General features: G+C 44.5%; 1 protein-coding gene across 2 annotated transcripts in view; it reads right to left on the bottom strand.

The window, feature by feature from the left end:
- The window catches only part of TMEM33 (transmembrane protein 33), a 75,395-nt gene extending 58,525 nt beyond the window's left edge, over positions 1 to 16,870 (bottom strand). Inside the window, exons 1-2 of one of the 2 annotated variants that reach the window (XM_069201826.1) lie at positions 16,778 to 16,870; positions 16,363 to 16,455 (exon numbers count right to left, since the gene is read on the bottom strand). In XM_069201826.1, the coding sequence (XP_069057927.1) occupies positions 16,363 to 16,431 (69 nt within the window). In that variant the 5' untranslated portion in view covers positions 16,432 to 16,455; positions 16,778 to 16,870. Of the gene's footprint in view, positions 1 to 16,362; positions 16,456 to 16,669 lie in introns of both variants that reach the window. The other variant, XM_069201821.1, reaches the window with a different exon arrangement.
- Positions 16,871 to 21,386: the final 4,516 nt, after the last annotated feature.

Genomic DNA, 21,386 nt, shown 5'->3' on the forward strand with positions numbered 1-21,386 from the left:
ATGAGCTACCAATGATTGACAAAAATAGTCACAAATAAACTTCATCTTCAAATAAGTTACAATATAAACCTTAGTAAATGCACACTTTATAGAACCTGCCAATTGTATCATTATCCACACTGCTCATCTACTATATAAATGCATAACCTTCAGCTTTCTAGGAACAAGCACCATTGATAGTAGTTTGCATTTCTGACAAAAGTGAACTGACTCAGTTCACAGATGTACATCAAATTAGTAAAAAAATAATACATTTTTTTTTTTCCATCGGTTGTAAAATCACCTTACTACTCACATTATCAACCTTTAGCACAACCTGGATTTCAGTCTTTCCGAATTCTATTCTTCCTTAGTAAGCACGGTAGACAAAATCGCTTCATTGACTCTTACATGTTATTTACAAAATTAACCTTTGAGGACTATTATCTTTACAGAGCTCGCTAGCAAATTCGAGCTTTGCGTCTCATTTGCTTAGATTTCATCATCATTTACAATGTTGATACCCAGAAAATAGGAAAACATTTGGCTTATTTAATTTTTCATGCAGAAAGCTAGCCACTAAGAACAATGTTATAACTGGGGGAGGACTGAAAATCAAAACAATTGGCATGCTACAGAGGGGTAGAATTCTTTTAAAAATCTGTCCAAGTTGCAAAATGATTCAGGAATCAATTTTCTCTTTAAAGAAATCCACTTGCCTCTACTTACTACCTAAAGTGGACATGCACCAAAACAGACGTTTTTCCCTTTGAGGTAAAAACAGATCTGTGAAATGGCTCAATGTAGTATGTTTGAATTTATTTTTCAGATTCACTCATCTTAACCCATTTACCACTTTTCCCATGCATACACATTTAATCTGCAGGCACACAACCTCCTGCAAAGGTGCGTTAAAAAAAAAAAAAAAAAAAAAAAAAGGAGACATATGCTTCTCTGCTTGGCAGGCGTCCAGCCTGGCAAATCCAAGTGTGGCACATATCTTTCAGACATAGCACCTCTCACCTCTTCTGCAGGCAACGCAATTAGCAGAACAATACCAGACAAACAACCACTGCAATGACTGAAGCTTGTGCCTAGACAGAGAGATGCAAAGGAAGAGGAAAGGGGCACTGGGCTCAGCGTAGACTCAACGTTCAAACTGCATGAGGACATGCTGCTGTGATAGTTGTAGATGGAACTACCAAGGAACGTGTAGACAAGCTCAGGGGGTAATAAGTGCAAGCAGGTGGATGTGCTGTAGCTCTGTATTCACAAGAGCTGGGGGGGAAGTTATAGAGAGCCATAATGGAGCAGTGAATGGGCCAACGCTTGCAGGAAGTCAGGAACCAGCATTCAAGATCAAATGGCGAGAGGAGGGATGAATCAATGAGGTAAGATTGCTATACTCAGAATAGGTGCAGAGGTTTGTGAATGAGGGAGGGCTGCCTGGAGCAATGGCAGTAAAGATGCCTGGGCAGTTAGTTTCAGGACAAGTGGTGAAGGGAGACAGGTGACAAAGCTAGTACTGTCAATCTATAAATGTACCAAAAAGCACACCATTCAGACACATACTTCTCTCAGCAACTGAACCCCAGCACCATATCCCAAGAGGTAAAGAAGGATCCATGCCTGGATGTAGAGCTGAAATCCCAGAGCTGCACAGTAAGCAGTAGGGGTAGACGGTGAACTCCACTCGCAGTTTTTCCCACTCCGTTAAGAGGGCGGAGTTGCAAAAAAAAAAACCTGCGTAGGGGAGTTTTTTCCCCACATTGGCACTCGCTAACATTAAGTTAGAGACAACGAGCGAGGAAAATCCTACTCCAGACCACCTCCCAGTGAGATTTCTCAGTGCGGGCTGGCCACGGATGGTTGCTACCGCTTGCGGTGAGAAACCTTCCGTCCGCGTTGAGGAAGCTGCCGCTCGAGTTGAAAATCTACTCAAGCGGCAGAAAAGAAGCAGCGTCCTCTTGCACTTGTCGTGCCATTCAGGCTGATTTTACAATGCAGGACAAACACCAGGCGCTAAAAATCAGTGCGAACGACACAAACTAATACACTGTGGACCTAACGCACTGCAGTGGAGTTTTTTGGTCCCTTCACTGAATCAACTCCGCCTAGGCCTAGTAAGCAGCTGAAACCTGCGGTAGAGTCACACATCCTTACTGAGAGCACTACTGGCAGAGAGAGGCTTCTAAGGTCCAGGGCAAACAAAAAGCATGGAGATGTGTCCAGATACAATGGTTGGGAGAAACGTGGCATCAAAAGCCCATAAAAAGAGGTTCCGGGGCCATCATCAAAAGTACAAGTTTGATTTGGATCGGATCGAGTTAGAAATTTGTCAGATTAGAATGAAAGGGAGCACGCAGGCCTTCAAATAGTGTATCGCAGGAACCCGAAGGGCAGGGATGGTAGAGCACATTCTCTCCTCCAGCTCGTAAGTGACAACGATGGAGTCATAATGAAGAGAGCTGTATTGTCTTGCAGTTTTTAGAAGTATCTCGAATACCAGTATGTGTGCACAACAGCATCTGATTAAAAGGAGGATGGAATACTCAGTGATCCCTATGAGTACCAAGGCAGTTATAACAATGGGATATGTTATTTGGAGAAGGGCGCATTGTTCCTCCAGCCAATCCTAACTTGAGAACAGTCATCAACTTCTGGACAAATCACACGCCTTCAGATATTTCCCAGGATTGGCAATTGTTTCTGCTGCACTGTGTACTAATAATGTAATAAAATGAGGCAAACCCAGTAACCTCAGGACCTGGGTATGTAGATATATAGCAAAATATTGGCTCTAAAGGGGAAAGCATAATCCTGGACTCCCACAGAAATACTATGCTAATTCTAGACATCTTCCACTGTGATAAGTCGGTCATGTAATTTTATTCAACAAATTTGTAATACAAAAAGGATTACATTTAGAATTAAATACATTTAAGTGCTCCTCATGAAGTGATGGCACAGTGAAAGTGATTAAGGTGAAGTTAAAGTTCACCAGTGTTGTGTACAATATATGCAAAATGTGGCTAAAAGAACAAGTGGCCACATTTTGTATATATTGTGTATATAACACTGGTGTAATAACAACACATCCGCACACAAGGGACTACTCCTATTTTTCCAGTCTGTATAACCTGCACATGCAGCTGGATACGTTCTTATGTTCTCCGGATGCCCATGGTAGAGTAATGACCACAGAATATATAGCCTGTATGATCTCTGACCACAATCAAATCCTTATGAGTTGCGATTGGCACTGTACTAGACCTAGGATACCCACATCGAGACTTAAACCTGAAATGTTAGAGGACCAGGCCTTTAAAGGCGAGAGCATAGCCCAATATTTCGAAATGAATTAAGGGACTGCGATGACCAAACATGCAGAATGGGAAGCATCCAAGATGAGGCCGAGGGGCCAGTGCCTAGCAAAGGGTATGGGTGTGAGGGGGATGCTACTGAGGGAGGTGCTAACTGCTGAAAACGAGTTGCGCCAACTTGAACAGCAGGGACAGGAGGGTCCCAATCAACAGTCTCTGCTGGACAAGAGAGAAGAAGAAGTAGCAAATAAAGTAAAGAGACTCTGCTGCTTTGATTACAGGGGATATATGGCACGCACTCACGTGGAGAGAGACCGGGAAGGCACCTAGTTGGCTTGGCTGGCAAATCCCACTAAGAAAGGAACCCCACTATTCTGGAAGTAGAAACTGATGGAGTCGGACGGGAATTCAGGCAGGAAGAGATTAATGACTGTTTCCTCCAAAAATTACACACACCTGAACTGGTGTGAATGCACCTATAAGGCAACAGCAGTGAGGGACTATTTAGAGCCGTTGGACCTACCATGCCTCTCTGGTGAAGAGGCAGAGGAAATCGGGGACGCTATCGTACAACAAGAAATTAGAGCGGCAATAAAGGACATGGCCCAGGGGAAGAAGCCAGGGAAAAAGGGATTCCCTGCAGAATGGTACCTGACCTATGTAGCCCAATTAGTGCCCCGGCTCGAGGCCATGTATAACGAGGCACGAGCAGTAGGATACTTACCAGATACTACCCAGGAAGCATTGGTGGTGCTACTGCTGAAACCCGGAATATGCCCCAGTGTTTATAGGGCCTATCGGCCGATATCGATTCTACATGTCGATTATAAGATCCTCAGTAAAATACTGGCAACGCGCTTACTCCCTTGCATGCCTCAGCTCATACACCTGGATCAGGCTTGGTTCATCACAGGGCGTAACATCGCTCTCAATAGTAGATGCCTGCTCTCGATTCTAGAGTGCGGAGTGCATGAATTTTAAGGGGCAGCGATAATGACGGTCGACATAGAAAAGGCGTTTGATAGTCTGGAGTGGGAATATCTAGACGAAGAGATGGCGCATATGCTCCTGGAGGCCGGCTTCCCAGCATAGACCAAGTTATTATATACTAGTCTAATGATGCCAGTCCGAACAGAGTGATCTCACAGAACTATAGGGTGGAGAGGGGGACACGACAGGAATGTCCTTTGTCACCTCTAGTATTTGCCCTGGCGATGGACCCACTGGCGGCACATGCTTGCCAGGGAGCTCATTGGCAGGGGCTGCGGGTGAGGGAGCATTGGCATAGAATAGCCTTGTATGCTGACGACCTGTTATCGTTTCTAAAAGATACTGGGGGCGAGCTCTGAGGAGCCAGGGTCATGCTAGATGGGTTCAGACAGATGTCAGGACTGAAGGTAAATTGGCAGAAATCCTGGGTGTTCCCAGTGAAAGCAGAGCAAGCATCACTAGACAATCTAGACCTCTTACAGTGGGCCCCTATATGTATCTCTTACCTGGGGGTTAAGATTTACCATGATCGCAAAAAACCTACTAGATGGGAACACACGAGGTGCGATATGAGCCCTGAAAGCCAATATAGACTTCCGGAAGATGCTGCCTCTGGCAGTCATAGGTAGATTAGCGCTGTTGAAAATTACTGCTCTGCCCCGCCTCTTGTATTTGTTTGGAGTGCTCCCTCTGTGGATACCTCGGGCGACCTTTAGAGAACAAGCCTCAACAATCACATTGTTTATTTGGTGATCAGCTCATAGACGAGTGGTACTGAGCACTTTGCAGAGGCCAGCGGAGGAGGGTGACTTGGCGGCACCGGACTTTGAAGGATACTATCTGGCGGCCTAGCTCCAGTGGTTTGTGCAGTGGCTGGAGAGCAGGTGAGGGCTGGAGAGGGAGGAAGGCCTATTTGTACCTGGGATGACTGAACTACAACGAACCCTGCAGAGGGTTAGGCACATCCCCACATCCGATACGGCGAACCCTGTTGAGGGTTAGGGGCATCCCCACAGCAGATACTGCGGAGTTCAGGGTGACTGGCAAATGTTGGGCAAGATGCTTAAGGAGGATAAATACCAGGGCCCCTTACTCCCCAGACCTACCAATTACCATGCTAGGAGCTCTCTCTAATGGCAGAGATTGGAGGGGCCTGCAGGATTGGGAGGGTGGGGGGGGCTCTATACTGGGAGACCTTTTTAAGGACAGGGAGTTACTTTCCTATGAGGACCTCAGAGGGGAATTTGTTATACCACAAGGGCATTTTCTTTTATACAGGGCAGTTACAGCGATGATAAGACAACATTGAGGAAATGGCACAGTTGAGCCTCCGGCCTAGAGTAGCTGTTGGTATATAGCCTTTTCCTCAGGAAGCGTCAAAGTAGTCTCTTGTCTATACAGGGCCCTGGGAGAGGACTGCACCACCCACTTGAAAAGCTGAAAAATAGTTGGGAGGAAGATTTGGGGACTCGAAATGCCTGCTTTAAGCTGATTAATTTTTATATATTGCAGAGAGCTTATTTAACCCCTGAGCGTATTCAGAGATATTTCCAGGTCGAAGACGCAGGCTGTCCCAGACGTGGGAAGAATGGGGTAGGGCTATTGCATATGTTGTGGAGCTGTCCACAGCTAAGACAATACTGGCAAGGAAATCACAGAACTTCTGGCCACCATATTAGATAAGGTAATACCCTGTGAACCAGGGTGCTGTATCCTGAGCTGGTTCCCACACACCTCCAAAACTAATGTCACCAGTAGATTCCAAGACTTGGCATTCTTACTGGAAAAGCGTGAAATAACTAGGAACTGGAAAGCGTCGGAGGACCCCGGGTACTGAAATGGCGACATGAGTTGGCAAAGTGGGCAGCTATAAAGGGGGAAGTGCTGCTTAGGGAGGCAAAGAGAGGGATCATGGCACTGGAGATGGCACAAGCCTGGGAGGCTCTGGTGGCTGCCCTTGGGGCGACGACTACAGAGGGGGACGCACTGACCTGAAGAATCAGCTGGGAGAAGCATAAAGACATTCTGGTATGGTACTGGTGGGGTCCACGAGGGGCTGGCTCCCCTTGCCTACAGGACGTATTCAGATTCTGATTGGGCAGTACAGAAATGAACATAATGTGGCAGCAGGGGACAAAGCTGGGAGACCAGTGGTATTAAGATCCATTGAAGATGCAATCAAAGGAGGGCAGGTGGTGGGGATAGATGGGGTAGGTTGCTTATTGTTTATCGAGACTGTTGCGAAAGAATACTAGGAGTAACACATGCAATATAGTAAGTGGATATAACAGAATTGAATGACATGTTTCTTGTAAAGTTGCTCTTATATGCAATGTGAAGATGATAATTGAATGAGTCCAGATGGGCATTCTGTATTTGTTAAAATTAATAAAATGTTAAAAAAAAAAAAAAAAAAAAAAAAAAAAAAAAACACTGGTGCACTTAAAACTTCACCTTAATCACTTTCACTGTGCCGTCTTCATGGAGGAGCACCTAAATGTATTTAATTTTAAATTGAAACCTTTTTACACTGTGTAGCAGTCGCTTGTGGAATTGTGGGGAGCTAGCTGGAGCGTGCGCTGCTATTGTGGGTATGTCTATATTATCATCAAGGATATTTATGTTCAAAAAGACAGCCACTGGCAACATGCTAACATGATCTGTGATTGGTAATTAACTTACCTACATGTTTATAGTGCTCTGGCTTCATCATTCGATACCACATCTCGCTGGCGATGAAGAAGCGAAATGTTGACACGGACCTGGCCGTGTTGTTCACCTCATTTATCTCAGATCACGGAAAAAAAGAAAAAGGGAAACCGGGGCACACAGAAGTTCGTAAGCGGAGGTAAGGTGGGGGCCAGGGGAGAGGTTTATATAGCGAGAGTGAGGAGAGGAATAGCAACATTTTCTCCCATTCCAAATCATTTCCTCAATACTATAAAAAAATGCAACATTCAATATTTACCACGTCACTCTGGGTCATAGGAACACATTGATTCTATGTCAGGACTGGAGGCGAGGATTATGCAGTTCTTTCTTCACTTTTTATTAAATAGCAAGTTCAAAGTTAAAACAAAAAAAACACATAACTACAAGTCCCATGAGTCTGCTTCCATAGCAACCATTGTCCAATGAGACTCCGATCCTGTCAACTGTATAAATGCCCTCGACCACGTCACTCTCCCTCTTTCTTCACTGCTTCAGTGACAGATAAGTGCCCTTACTGCCTCTGAGTTTTTACAAGTATTTGTGATTGTTTTTTAGCCGGTTGGCTTTTTAGCCCGAGCGCACTTTCGGCATGTGGTGACGCGTCTGGCCCACTAGGGGGCACGCGTCGTTCTTCACGTGTTTCCATAGCACTCGAGTCGCTTTGTGCTCAGCGCTTGGTTTTTCTGCGCACTAGGGGTTATTGGCAAGAGCCTAGGCTCTCTTTTACCCCTCCAATCCCCCACTGACACCGCGTTTGTGGTCAGTACTTAACCCTGAGCAGGACGAGCTTTGCCTTTATTTGGCTGTTTGGTGACAGAAGGGTGGGTGGGGGGGCTACCCTGTTTATTTTTTGGGTGTGTCTTCTGTCTAGTTACTCCTGAGTTGAGTGATGTAGCCTGCGCAGGAACAGGATTCCTTTTCCCTCATGTCCCCTGGTGAGGGACTTTCTCACTGCGTCCTATCCCCTGGGGTGGACGTGTTGCTTTCGCAGGCTATCGCCCAAGCTCTAGCCCCTATTAAGGAGAGCGTGGTGCAGCTAGCAGAGCAAGTTTCCAAAGGGCCAGGCATGTTTGGGACGGCTGGTGTTGACTCTAGGATAGCACCCAGGAAATCATGCAAGCGTGGCGCGGGGCACCTTGAGGACGTCGAGCTCCCCGCCGATGTCCCCAGTAAGAGTGCACGTACGCAGAAACACATACCCTCCCGGGAGGGCTCTCTACCCAGCATAATGGGTTAAAAGCTTCACCACCAATTGGACCTCGACGTGGGGTCACCTAAAGGCATCACAGGTGACTTAGATGGAGGACGAGGAATCTGGACGTCCTTGGCGCCCTGCGGCCTCTTTACCGGACCCACAAGATCCGGGGGACTCGGACATGGTCGAGCCCGAGGGTATATTTCACCCTCGATCTTCGGAGTGGCGGCCTGACCAGAAAGTGTCCGATTATGTGGAGAGCAAAATTCGGCAGCCTCTGGATAAAGAGGTTCGGTCCCGCCTGAAAGCCGAATGCCCGCGCCCTACCTTGCCTGACAAGGTAGCTGCTACCCCAGACATTGACCCCAAAATGGTACTTTCTTTGCGAAATTCATTAAAGACCCTAAGAAGGGTCTTGATCAGTCCTTTAAGGGCATGTCAGGACAAACTCCTTAAGCCTGTTGGGACCCTTGACTCAAATCATACAACTGGCGGAACGTGCCAAGCAGTCGAATACCCCCTACCGACAGACGACGCAGCGGGGTGGGCCCAGAGGGCAGTTTGTCTCCTGGGCAATGCCAACTGCGCCATTTTGGCAGAGAGACGCCAGTCCCTGTTCATCAAAATAGATCCCAAATTGGGAGATTTGTCTTCCTCGGAGGCAGGGACGGTTGCCCAGGGCCCCTTATTTGGGGACCCTTTCGTCAAGGAGTTAGGAAAGTTTGTTGCTACCTTCTCGGCCCTCGACAAGGCGCAGTCTTTGATTAGGAAGATTTTTCCGGGCAAGGTTTTTTGGGGGGGGGGGGGGGGGGGGGAGGGGAGAAATCGGACGAGGCTGGGGTCACTCATCCAGCCGCCAGTACCAGCAAGGCCCCAGTTCCTACAGGAACAATGGATGGTGGGACAGTCACCAAGGAACCTTCTTCCCCAGTAGGGTCAAAGGGAAAGCCAGAGCGAACAGGATCGCCCGGGGGGCAGCCAACTCCCCAGGAGGACCTCGGGTAAGGATTATCCCTTCTTCCCCTCAAAAACTTGGAGGGAGGTTACGTCTTTTCAAACAATTGGGAGCTCATAACCTCAGATGCTTGGGTGTTGCAGACAGTGTCTGGCTTTCACATCGAGTTTTGGGGAACTCCGATTCAGGAGAAACCTCCCACTCCTTTAGTTTTTTCAACAGCGGATTCCGCCCTTAAAGATTCAGAGGTTCACGAGCTCCTTCGCAAAGGAGCCATTTGCGCCTTGGCTCTTCACCACAGAGGATTTGTGAGCAATCTTTTCCTGGTGGAGAAGAAAGACAAGGGGTTTCGCCCGGTAATCAACCTTCGTTCAATGACTGGGTGATCTACAGACATTTAAAAATGGAGGGGATACACCTGCTCCGGGATATCCACCTGCGGGGAGATTGGATGGTCTGCTGGACCTCAAGGATGCGTATCTCACTGTGCCAATTTTCCCACCTCATCGCAGGTTCCTACAGTTTCTGTGAAAGGGTCAGGTGTTCGAGTTCACCTCTCTCCCTTTCGGTCTGTCGTCGGCTCCCTGGTGCTTTACCAAACTTCTCAAGCCAGTGGCTGTAGCCGCCTCATCATTTACTTGGACTATGTCCCCCTGATGGATCAATCCAAGTCGCAACTTATATCCAATGCGAACACGACTATTGCTCTACTTCAGGACCTGGGGGTTGTGATCAACCGACAAACATCGGAGCTGCTACCTTCGCAGTTGATGATTTTTCTGGGTTCCTCAGACTCCCAGCTGGCATTTCTCAGTCTCTCGACTCCAAAGATCTCCAAGATCAAGAAGGAGTTAAGGAAGGCATTGAGGTGCGACAGGATCTCACTTTGGCAACTTGCCAGAGTGGTGGGTCTGGTCTCATCGTCGATCCAGGCCATTTTTCCAGGCCCTCTTCACTACAAGGCTCTCCGGCGCCTCAAAGCTCATCACCTTTGACGCGGTCTGACATACTCCGAACTAGTCTCTCTCACCACGGAGGCGAGAACGGAGTTGCAGTGGTGGCTAGACCACAGGGAGGCATAGAATGGCAGGACCATTTTCAGGGCCTCTCCAGATCTGGCCATAGAGTCTGACGCCAGCCGGCACGGATGGGGGGCCCGTTGCGGGGACATCTCGTTCGGAGGAGCTCAACATGCATCTCAACTGTCTGGAGAACATAGCGGGCTCGTTTGCGATCAGATCCCTAACTCGGGACAGAATTTCCTGCGTGGTCCTTCTTCGGATGGACAACGTGTCAGCCGTGCAATACATAAACCGCCTTGGGGGTACTCAGTCGAAGGCCCTGGCGGAGCTGGCGAAAGACTTTTGGCATTTTTGCCTCGAGCATCAGATCTCTGTCACAGCAGAGTATCTCCCGGGTTCCCCGAACACTTTGGCAGACTGGAATTCCAGGTTCCCGACGGTCTCCAGAGATAGGCAGCTGGATCCGGGGATCTTCCAGGCGATCATGGAACGGTGGGATCCATGTTCGGTAGACCTTTTTGCTTCCAGGTGGAACACCCATCTACCTCTGTACTTCAGCTGGCGCCCGGATCTGGGAGCAGCGGCGGTGGATGCGTTTCTGCAGAGCTGGGGCCCACACCAGGGGTATGCGTTTCCCCCCTTCCTTCTGATTCTGAGAGTATCAGCCCAGGTACGCTGTCAGGAAGCAACAGTGGTTTTAATAACCCCTCTGTGGCGTTCCGAGGCGTGATTTCCGTCTCTTCTGGAGCTCTTGTGCGACTTTCCAATCCATCTTTCGGATTTCTCCTCAATTCTTCGGGATCCCATGGGACACTTCCATCCTCTGGTCCTTCAAGGCCATCTATCGCTGGTGGCCTGAAGATTTCAGGACTTGCTGGCAGGATTGCCGACTTTCACAAGAGGAAGGACTTCATTACACAAGCCTGAACTCCAGGGACTGGGAAGCGGTACAGGTCCGCATGGACTAGATCGGCTCGCTGGTGTATGGACAGGCATACCGATCTCATGGGGGCCCACATATCCTAAATTTTCTGGCGGACCTAGCAGGCGCTGACTTGTCTTATTGTACGGTAAATTCTTTTAGAACGGCCCTCTCAGCGGGTCATCCCCATCTCGATAACCATCCAGCGGGGGAAACATCCTGGGGTGTGTAAACTTCTTAAGGGTATCAGACCCTCCAGAGCCTAGGTACTCGGGAGTTATGGGATGTCAACCTAGTTCTTCATCTGTTATCCTCGTGGCAGGACAATCAATATCCTTCTAGGAAAGAATTATCAGCAAAGCTGGCTATGTTACTGTGTCTCATTTCATGCAAAAGTGTGTCAGATGTCAGAGCCTTAGATGTTTCGGATAGTGTTTTCTCCGGAAGGAGTAACTTTCACAGTTTCTTGAAGAACCAAGTGCAATACCAGGTCAGTATCGTACCCTGCATTTCCTCTCGCCCTTAAACTTTGTGTGGTGCAATGCTTAAAGACTTACGAGGAAATGACAGCTGAGCTTCATCCTCTGGGGGAACGTCAGCTGTTAATTTCTTTGAAGAAACCTTTTAAGGCTTTTTCCTCATCTTCCATTGCTAGATGGATCAGATGGATCTTGGCAGAAGCCGGTATCAATTTACAGGTGTTCGGGGCACACTTGCTTCGCACCCCCAAGGCCATCCACGTAGGCGGGAGGTTGGAAGACATCATGAATGCGGCAGATTGGTCCTCTGAGTCTGTTTAGAATGCGAAACTTCATAGCTATCGTGAAGGAAAGTTTCAATTCTATTAAGGACACGGAGGCGAGGATTATCCCACCCTACACGTGATACGTGTTCTTCCCACCCGGAGGTCCTTTGGAGCTTGTACACAGGTAGCATTTTATATGTTTATATTGATATGTTTATGCATATATTTCAGGACTGGTTATTGCTGTGAGTGATCTTATCTGGAATACTCTACAATTGTCATTTTTCCTGTCATTTTATGGTCTAAGACCCTAGAAAATCTCTAACTCTACAGGTTGCTTTAAGTATTGGTTGATGACTCATCATGGGTATGCCCTGATTAATATTCCACGGTTTTCCGTAGGATCTGAGGCAGCGGACACTTGAAGAGTCAATGTTCTCTTTCGCAGTGAAGTCGAGGGAGAGTGACGTGGTTGAGGGCATTTATACAGTTGACAGGATCGGAGTCTCATTGGACAATGGTTGCTATGGAAGCAGACTCATGGGACTTGTAGTTATGTGTTTTTTTTTTTGTTTTAACTTTGAACTTGCTATTTAATAAAAAGTGAAGAAAGAACTGCATAATCCTCGTCTACATGTCCTTAATAGAATTGAAACTTTCCTTCACGATAGCTAGGAAATTTTGCATTCATGTGTATATGATTTGCGTCTCTCATGTATTCCAAAGCTGCTGGAGAATCAATTGCTTAGTAGAGTGCAACGCAGTGTACGTGGCGTGTCACATTAGAGGCCATTTTGAGTGAGGACCGACACAGGAGTTTCCAGCGCTGAGCCACACAGCTTGCGAGTGGTTTATTTTAACCATAAGGATACAGGATTTCTAACGCTGATCTGCACAGCTGGCGAATTATGTATTACATCATTGTTTATCTAGAGATTTCCACAAGCTGTACGAATCGGCATTAGAAATCCAGCATAAGGGTTCCACAGCTATATGCTTTCTTACATGTCTAGTTGCCTGTAGGACAACGTAGACTTTAAGACATCTTGTCTGTGATTAAAATCCACATGCTTTAGCGTCGGGTGATACAAATTCTCACCCCTGTACTACCTTATTTATAACTGATATGTACTAAAATGGTCATCAACTGACTGACTGACTGCTGCAGGACCTGACAAAACGTTAAAAGAAATTGTTTCTCCATAACACTGACCTTCAACCACTCTAAATGACCTCTGGGCTTTTGAGGACAAATTACTGTACAGTGTGCCCCTAGGGTATAGGCTGTGACTATACAGGATTGTACCTTTTCATTAAGATTCAGTTGTAAAGAATGGCTTATCCAGCACGAGGTAATATAGTGTAATTATCTACAGGGTCTGATAACAGAAGCAACCCCAAACATGTTTCCCCCATCATCTTATCCCAGGTGCCACTCACACAAATACCAACATTCCACAACACATAGAATTACGAACACACACTATTTCATATCAAGCTCTACTGCTCACCTTTCACGCCACCACTCAACCAAAGATCAGTGTCACACACTTTCCTCCTTTACAGATGTGTCCAACTAAAAAATGAAATGTAATTAAGACTGTATAAATTATACAACGGACATGCAGTAGGAAGGAAATCAATAATAATCTGAACAAGGGAACAAACTGAAGGTATAATAACAAGATTAAAAAAAGCTCTCCTGTACTACATAATCACACAACATGCTTTACACTTTCACTAGAAGTATGACAGTGTGACGTGTAAGATGAGTTCTCTCCGATACAGGAACAAAGACAATTGTTATCATGATGATCAACTCTTACTTTGATTAAAGAGCCTTCCTCTCAATGGTTTTCACCTCAGACTCCAACATACTGAAAAACACGTTGTCTTAATTGCACGCAGTCTTATTCCACTGTGCTTCCCCTACATTTGCCTTTCCCTGAATCAGGATCTTTCCCATCTTTCCTTTGTACACATCCTGTCTTATTTTCCCCATAATCAACCCCTGACCCTTTTCACATTTTTTTCAATCACAAAGAAACCAATCTTAAACCAGATTTTAGTGCCCTCAATAATTCAATATAGATACACCTGACATCACTGGGTGAATTTCTGTAAACTAGAAGTTAAGCTTTAAGAGCTTTCTCTACTCAATACCTCCACTAGCAGACAACTTAACGACTCCTTGAAAACCCTATTAAAACTTTCAACATGTCAATTAGACTCAGAATGTGACACCCATATTTCCATGGTTTATGCCACATTCAAGTAAGGCACAATTCCCTTTTGACACTAAAAAACTGCAGGTCATCATCCAATATTATTTTTCTCTGGGATCTCATCCCCCTAGAACACATCACTTAGAAACAATTAAATTATCACTTAATTAGTCAATTTCTCTGGCATCCTGTTCTTTAATAACTATGCCAATTGCTTGTCTTTGTACAATAAAAAAGTGATCCAATTATATCAATACCCAACCTCCACTAAGATCCCTCCAAATGCTACTTTCAATAATACACACCTCCACAGAACTATACCTTCTTAAGCACAAAGTGTATTCCTGTGCCCATCATAGCATCCATTTTGGCCCATAAAGTGTGTTACCATGTAGGCCGCTTTATACCAGACATCCGTAGATGACCTCATAACATTAGCTGAACATCCACTCCCCAAACAAAAATAGATGCATTACTTCTAATCAAAACCCCGTTTCAGCGTTTGTTTTCTTGTGCTTATAATGTGTTCTCAATTCACTAAGTACTTTCCACTCTTCAGGATACCCATCACCAAAATATACCAATATACCAACTTTTTGAATTTGCACACATCTATTTGTTCCATACTTCCTCCAAAGACCTGCAAGGCTGGTAAAACATTTCCTACTTTTTCAAGCTTCCCTGGGAAGATCTGTACCAAAGGTAATATGTCCTTAACTGTGCACAGTAAGACCATCAAATGTGTGTACCTGCCAAAGGAGTGCCAGCCAGTTCATGCTATTAATAAAAATCAGTATCCTAACAGAGACTGTAATATCTTACATGCACAAAGTATGCACAGCTGACAAAAGCATAAGATGGAAAGGACATGAGGTTCAAACATATCACTCCTTCCCCCTTCCAGTCTAGGCTTGTAAATGCATCTGTTTCAGTAAATGCTGCAGGTTTCAGGACACTGTTTAATGAGGCCTATCGGGAATAGTAACACCTGTAGTGTGCAAATAAATTACCGTGTGTATCTGGCTCCTGGGGAAAACGTGTTTTAAGTGTCAAAGCGTATTTCTCGAAATTCTGAAATTCAGGAGAGAAGAGTGGTTGTATACCTCCAAGCAAAAAAAAAAAAAAAAAAAAAAAAAAAGCACGCTTAGGTATGGACGAAAACCTGCAACTATGGCACCAGATTAGAGATCCAGCTCACTATGAAACTTCACATGAAAACTAATCTCTTTATCCTGACGTTTCTTAATATAATCGATGCCCCTTGTCTTTCAGCCAGAAAAATGTGACTTGCTTAGTTCGCAATGACGTGCTATACACGGCTGCATTCAATCTATCAAATAAATGATAGTTTGGTCCTAAACAATGAACATACATACTTCAAAGTGTGAAAAAAAACTACCGGGCCTATGGGAAGGGAACTGGGGCAGAAATCGTCGAAACAAGGTGCCAACTAAATAAGACCGTGACTAGAAACACAATATAAACATTTACAGACAGGTGCGCTGCAGACCACACAAAGGAGAGCTTAATATATATATTTGGTTTCCATTAGTGACACGGTTATGGAGTCAGAATGCCATCTGTTCTTTCATTGAGCAACTAATGGACTAAAAAGATTGGGAAAACAGACATTAATTAAAGTACAAAACATGTAAGGAGATGGGTAGTAACATCAACTCAAGAGATGAAGGAAACCGATCCTAGCATTTTCTGAGAAAAGTACCCCTCCACCATTATACTAATTCGAAATTGGTGTAGCTCGTCAAAGTTCGAATGATATTGAAAAGCTGGCCCAACTTTAACTTTTGACTGAAATGAACTTTATGGTTATCTTTTAGAATAAAATGTGTACTTTTACTTTCGTATAAGTGGACGTCACTTGACATCTAAGCGAATCTTCCAGCAAGACGATGACAAACGGCCTGTGAACACTGGATGTATGTAGACATTTACAGGTACAATCTAAAATAAATAAAAAAAAGTATTCTGCCTCTAAACCGATTTCTACACAACCGACCTTAACAATTCGAGTACCACGTGAAGTCTACGAACCGGGGTGACGGTAAGTTCACGCCCTGTGCCTTCATCAAAAATACATTTTAGATGGGCCAAATCACAAATAACAGACCACAACGAGACAATGAAAATCCTCTAAAATAAATCGTGCTACCCCGAGGTCAGTCTCGCCTAACTAAATTAAATGTGCCCTCCTCGTTTCGATGGCTTCTTAATGTACCAGAAATATATTCTGTTCTAAACACGTTTCAATTTATCAAATCCGCATCAGTTCTTACCACAGCCCCGGTCACGGGGGCAGGCGCCTGCTGCGGCGGAGGGGGGGCATCCTGCGCGGAATCCGCCATGACGTTCAAGAATAAGTGCGAACCCTTCGGGTGAAAACACACAAAGAGAAAAACATACGTTTACAAGTGGCCAAATATAAAAATAACAATGCAATCACGACAATTCGGCGTGCACTTCCGCTTTATCGACAAATCCCTACGCTGTCAGCAGAAACTCCCAATGGCACAAGAGCTTGCAGGGTACAGATGCGGCTCTCAGCTACCTATGGCGAAGAGGAGGGCATCCGTTTACACACACCTGCTACAGCCGGGTCTAGTACTTGAGCCGCTCGGCTTGTGGCACCTTTTCGCCTAAAAGACAACGAACACGTCTCCGACACCTTCAATAAACGGGAGTTCCAAATACCTCGGGCGCAGTACAATCCCCAGTAAAACTCAGAACGGGCCTCTGGCTCAGCGGCTCAGCTGAAGGAGGGGTAGACACAGACAAAGGACTTGGAAGGGCAAAGGACCGGCTGAAACGCCCCCTTCCCGAACGCTGCTTAACACAGGCGAACAAAGCGGCCATTTCGAAACGGAGAGATAAAAGCATTTCCGTTCAGGGGAATGACGGTTCATCCAGAAGTACATATATATATATATATATATATATATATATATATATATATATGTTGGTGTACAGTAATTATTTTATTATACGGCTTTCATTGTCAGCTGGTATTAGACTCTAAACTGCGTTATAAGTATATTAATAACGCTGGAGTAAAAATATATGTACATTTTGGACTACTTCTACACAAGTAATCTGCACCAAAATAGTGTGTGTTTTTTTTTAAATCAATAAAAAGAAAGCATGCGATTTATCAAATTTACTTTCAGTTAAAAATGAACACTATTGTTTGGAGATGGCCGCCTTTACTTGCTACTACAATTCTTTTTTACTTCCAGCCCTATTTCTATTTTTAAAGCTTCCTGGCGAGAAACGCCATTCATCGTAACGTCACTATCACGAGAACCTTCCTAGATCTCTTCCTGGAGTATTGTTGTTACTTGATGAGCGGGTCTAGAAACAAGTTATAAACTGATTTGGTAGATTATTGCATTACAAGTATTTGCATTGTGAGCTAATTTAAAATTGTGTAACTTTATTAATGGCTTTAGAGGTACATTTTTAGTAAAATACCTATTTTATACATCTTGAATGAGTATAGACTCACTAGGCTCTAACATGGTTGATATCCGCTCTGCCAAGTACCACACATCAGAGGTTAGACCAGCACAATGTATTACTGATTGTTGCTGTCAAAAGGGGTAGGCCTCAGACTGCAGGTTGCAATCTGTGCCACCAGCACCAATAAAAAAAACCCCACACAACATACACCTGAAACGAGTGGCCACAAGTGGTCCACAACCCATTTATGTATCTACTCGTGCGCCTGGCCTTGGAGTGACAGTAGAGGCCGCATGAAAATCACTCTACATCCCATGCCATGTTAGTTAACGAACACATAGAGGAGGAGGGGGAGCTCCTGTCATGCTCTGCGCCTGAGAGAGTCCTTGGAGCAGCGTCATGAAGGCAGGTCGCGCTGCTGAAACTCGCCTCACCTTAACCAAAGGATAGCAGCTCTACGGCTGTGCGGCCGCCGGACAAAGCACAGCACCGAGCGGCAAGCTCTGCAAGCACCCGACAACGATGCACACATTGCACGGCGCTTATAACAGTTGTCCCCCCTCGATACAGGTACTGGCTGGAAATTGGGGAGCGGATCATCCCGAGCCTGCAGGTGCGCTGGACTGTATAAAGCGCGCCGCTTCTGGGAGAGGTGCCACAGTGCTGCTGGTTACTGATAGAGCGTTGCGGAACTAATAAATTACCTGTATCTGAACGCTCTTAGGCCGATGAATCTTTTGACCTAGTGGGGCTCTCCTCACCCGTGAGTAATCAACTTAATCAAATCAATAATCAATAACGAACATAAGCAATGCCCTGATCAACATAACACTTCACAATTAATCCAGAATACATTTCGACGAAACCATGACCTTTCGGTCATGAATAATCACACCAGTTTATTGCAAAGTTAGTGAATTTATTTCCCTATATTAACAAAGCTAGCACAATATAAACATGTCTCAACACCAAATGATATATGTAGATGAACATTAATAGCTGTCCATAACGACGAAACAGATGCAATCTATGCAGCATTTGAATAACAATACCTTCGATAATAGCAATGCAAACCACTAAAACTATAATCTGTAATGAGCTAATTGCATACATTGGTCAGCATAACAAGGTCTCAAATTGCATCGTGCGACAGATGAATCCTCATCTAACCTCAAATTAGCATCGGCATGTGGGACTTCATGCAAAAACAATTTAGCAACATTAATTTAGAAAAACTTATAAAAAATCAGCAGTTGGTTACCTAAAAAGAACACAATGCAATTGTACAATTTCCTTTCATATTTACCAAATCCAATCAGCATTCAAGGAAGTCTTCGTCTCACAGGTACCAGTTTCAATCAGCATGGGACGGGGCAAAGGGGCAGGGTGGACGGGGCAATTGCCACTCAGCGGCAAAAGGACAAAACTATTACTTCATGCAAAGGGACGAATCAAAGTTAAAGTCTCTAGGGCGAGAATTAATTAAAGTCTCTTTCTCTCGATTAGAGAAAGCATCAAAGTCTCATCGAACATCAATTGGCATCGAAGTCGGCAAATGGCGAATAATGGCGAATAATGGCAAAATGGCTGCTTTCCTCTCGTGCACCTGGTTTAAATAGACAACAGTTCAAATCCAGTAGGGTCTTCCATTGGAGGGTTCATAGGTTGGCTTCAAATTGTCCAATCAAAAACTACAGTTCACAAGCTTCTACCTAAGCATACATTATCCTTGGAGTCGGGAACGTAAGTTGCAACATATTTTACCAATTAACTCACTTTCAGAGCGTCCATTGTCTGCACCTGCAGATTGACCTTGGAGCAAAGAAGAAGATGCCAGGCTGGCACCAAACCTTAAAGATAAGCATGTGAACGGTCTCACTGGAAAAGTACAGCTTCAAGCAAGAATACACTTTTATTAGCATGTTGGAAAAATACGAGCATCTAAACCGTGAGACAGGCAACTAGGCCAAAGCCTCCACTAAAGTTATGCTAAGCTAAAACATTTCTAACAAGCAAATCATGGCACACGTTTACGATTATGTCAAATTCGTACAATTCTAATACAACACGTTATATAAAGCACGCTTATAAATGTTGGCAAACTACTCTGAGGGCACATTTGTCCCCGTACAATCTTTATTAGTTCGGTTAAAGTCACACTCGATTATTGCAGTACTACGTTTAAGCGCTAATAAATGTAAAACCTTCATTTCTGCGTCATCAATCCCTCCTCTGATGACTACTTGTCATCACACAAAACCATTCCCACAAATTTTATTCCATTAAAATTCTGTCAGTTCTCTCTGCCTTTTAGTTCCCCTTGTTCTTGCTTTGTATTCTTCTGCCATTCTTTTCATCATTTTCTCTTCCTTCCTCCTTTTAATTCTTTCCATTATCATTATTATTCCCCTTTTTATTCCCCAAATTCCAAATATGCAAATCAGTACAATTAATATTCCCTGTATTATTTTTAGTAATATTCCATTCCAAATGCCACCAAGCCAATTTCCCACTGAAGCAATTCCCTTTCCAACTTTCTCCCACACTCCTGGTTCTTTCAATTCCTTCAAATCTGCACTTTCTTTCGTTAAATTTGCAAGCATAGTTTTAATTTTCACACTGTTGTCTGGAATATACGTACAACAGTGACGCGCACTAAGCATTTTGCAAACGCCGCCATCCTTTGCTAAAAGAATGTCTAAGGCAAGCCTGTTTTGAAGAGTCATAGCTCTTTCTACTGCAAGTTCAGCATCTATCAGGATTATAGCACCTGAAAACTTTGTCAACATGTTATCCACTATAGTAGACAACTTTCTTATTTTGATGGAATTCAACACAACTCCCAATGAAGGAATCATGGCTCCAAATATATCTCCTACCACAGCAGCTGCGGTTTCTCTTTTCTGGATACGATGAGATCCAGGCGTCTTTGGAATCACCGATAGGTCATCCAGTTGATAAACCTTTGGGAACACTATACCCAAATAACATCTCCCCCACCATCCTTTTGGAAGACGATAATAGGCATTATGCCCACAAATGTAATATACACCCGGTATGACAGGGTCAAGTCCGTTCAGCATGAATGTCCATTTGGCCTTAAAAATAAACGTATGTTTGCATTCACTCGCTCCTACAAAAATGTTGTCATAATAAGATTCACCTCGATATATACAACATTTCCCTACATGCCAAGCATCTAAAGCTATTCTCCCTTGTGTTTTTATTGCAGCAAAAGCATAATTATCTACTGAAGTCCTCTTATGTAGCTCTTTTTCTAATTTCGCATTCATTTGTGCCCTTCTATCATCTGTGCGATCTAAAAAGCTTATTTCTACTGCTGAGAGGGAGCAGGTAAGGTTCTCCCTATGTGCGTGAGCTGTTTCAAAAGGTAGTATTGGCTCGAAAAATTCCCTCATTATTTTAGCATCCCAATCTTTAGCAATCTGGCTTAGCTGCGTGATTATAGGAACATATGCAAAAGTAACATCATAATTTGAGTAAAAATACTGTATGTTGGTTTGACCATAAAATCTAGAAGTCACTATACTACATGTAATCCCATATGTAAGAGGCATGTGGTGATAAGTCACCCCTTCCGTTACCGATGTCGGTATCTGTGTACACACATAACAATCTTTCGCATCCATAGTCTCAACATATTCTGTTAGCAAGCGATAGAAAACATTATACGAAAGCTCTTTCTTATCATGCAAGTGTCTCTCATCTAATTCTAGTCTTTTCAGTGCGGTTAGTTCAGTGACAGCAATAGGAGCAAAAGTAGAAGCATCAATTTTCTCATTCTCACCCTTACCATGCATTCCAAGCACTATTGCCATTATTA

Source organism: Pleurodeles waltl, chromosome 1_2 (genome assembly GCF_031143425.1).
Source record: "Pleurodeles waltl isolate 20211129_DDA chromosome 1_2, aPleWal1.hap1.20221129, whole genome shotgun sequence".
NCBI classification, from domain to species: domain Eukaryota; kingdom Metazoa; phylum Chordata; class Amphibia; order Caudata; family Salamandridae; genus Pleurodeles; species Pleurodeles waltl.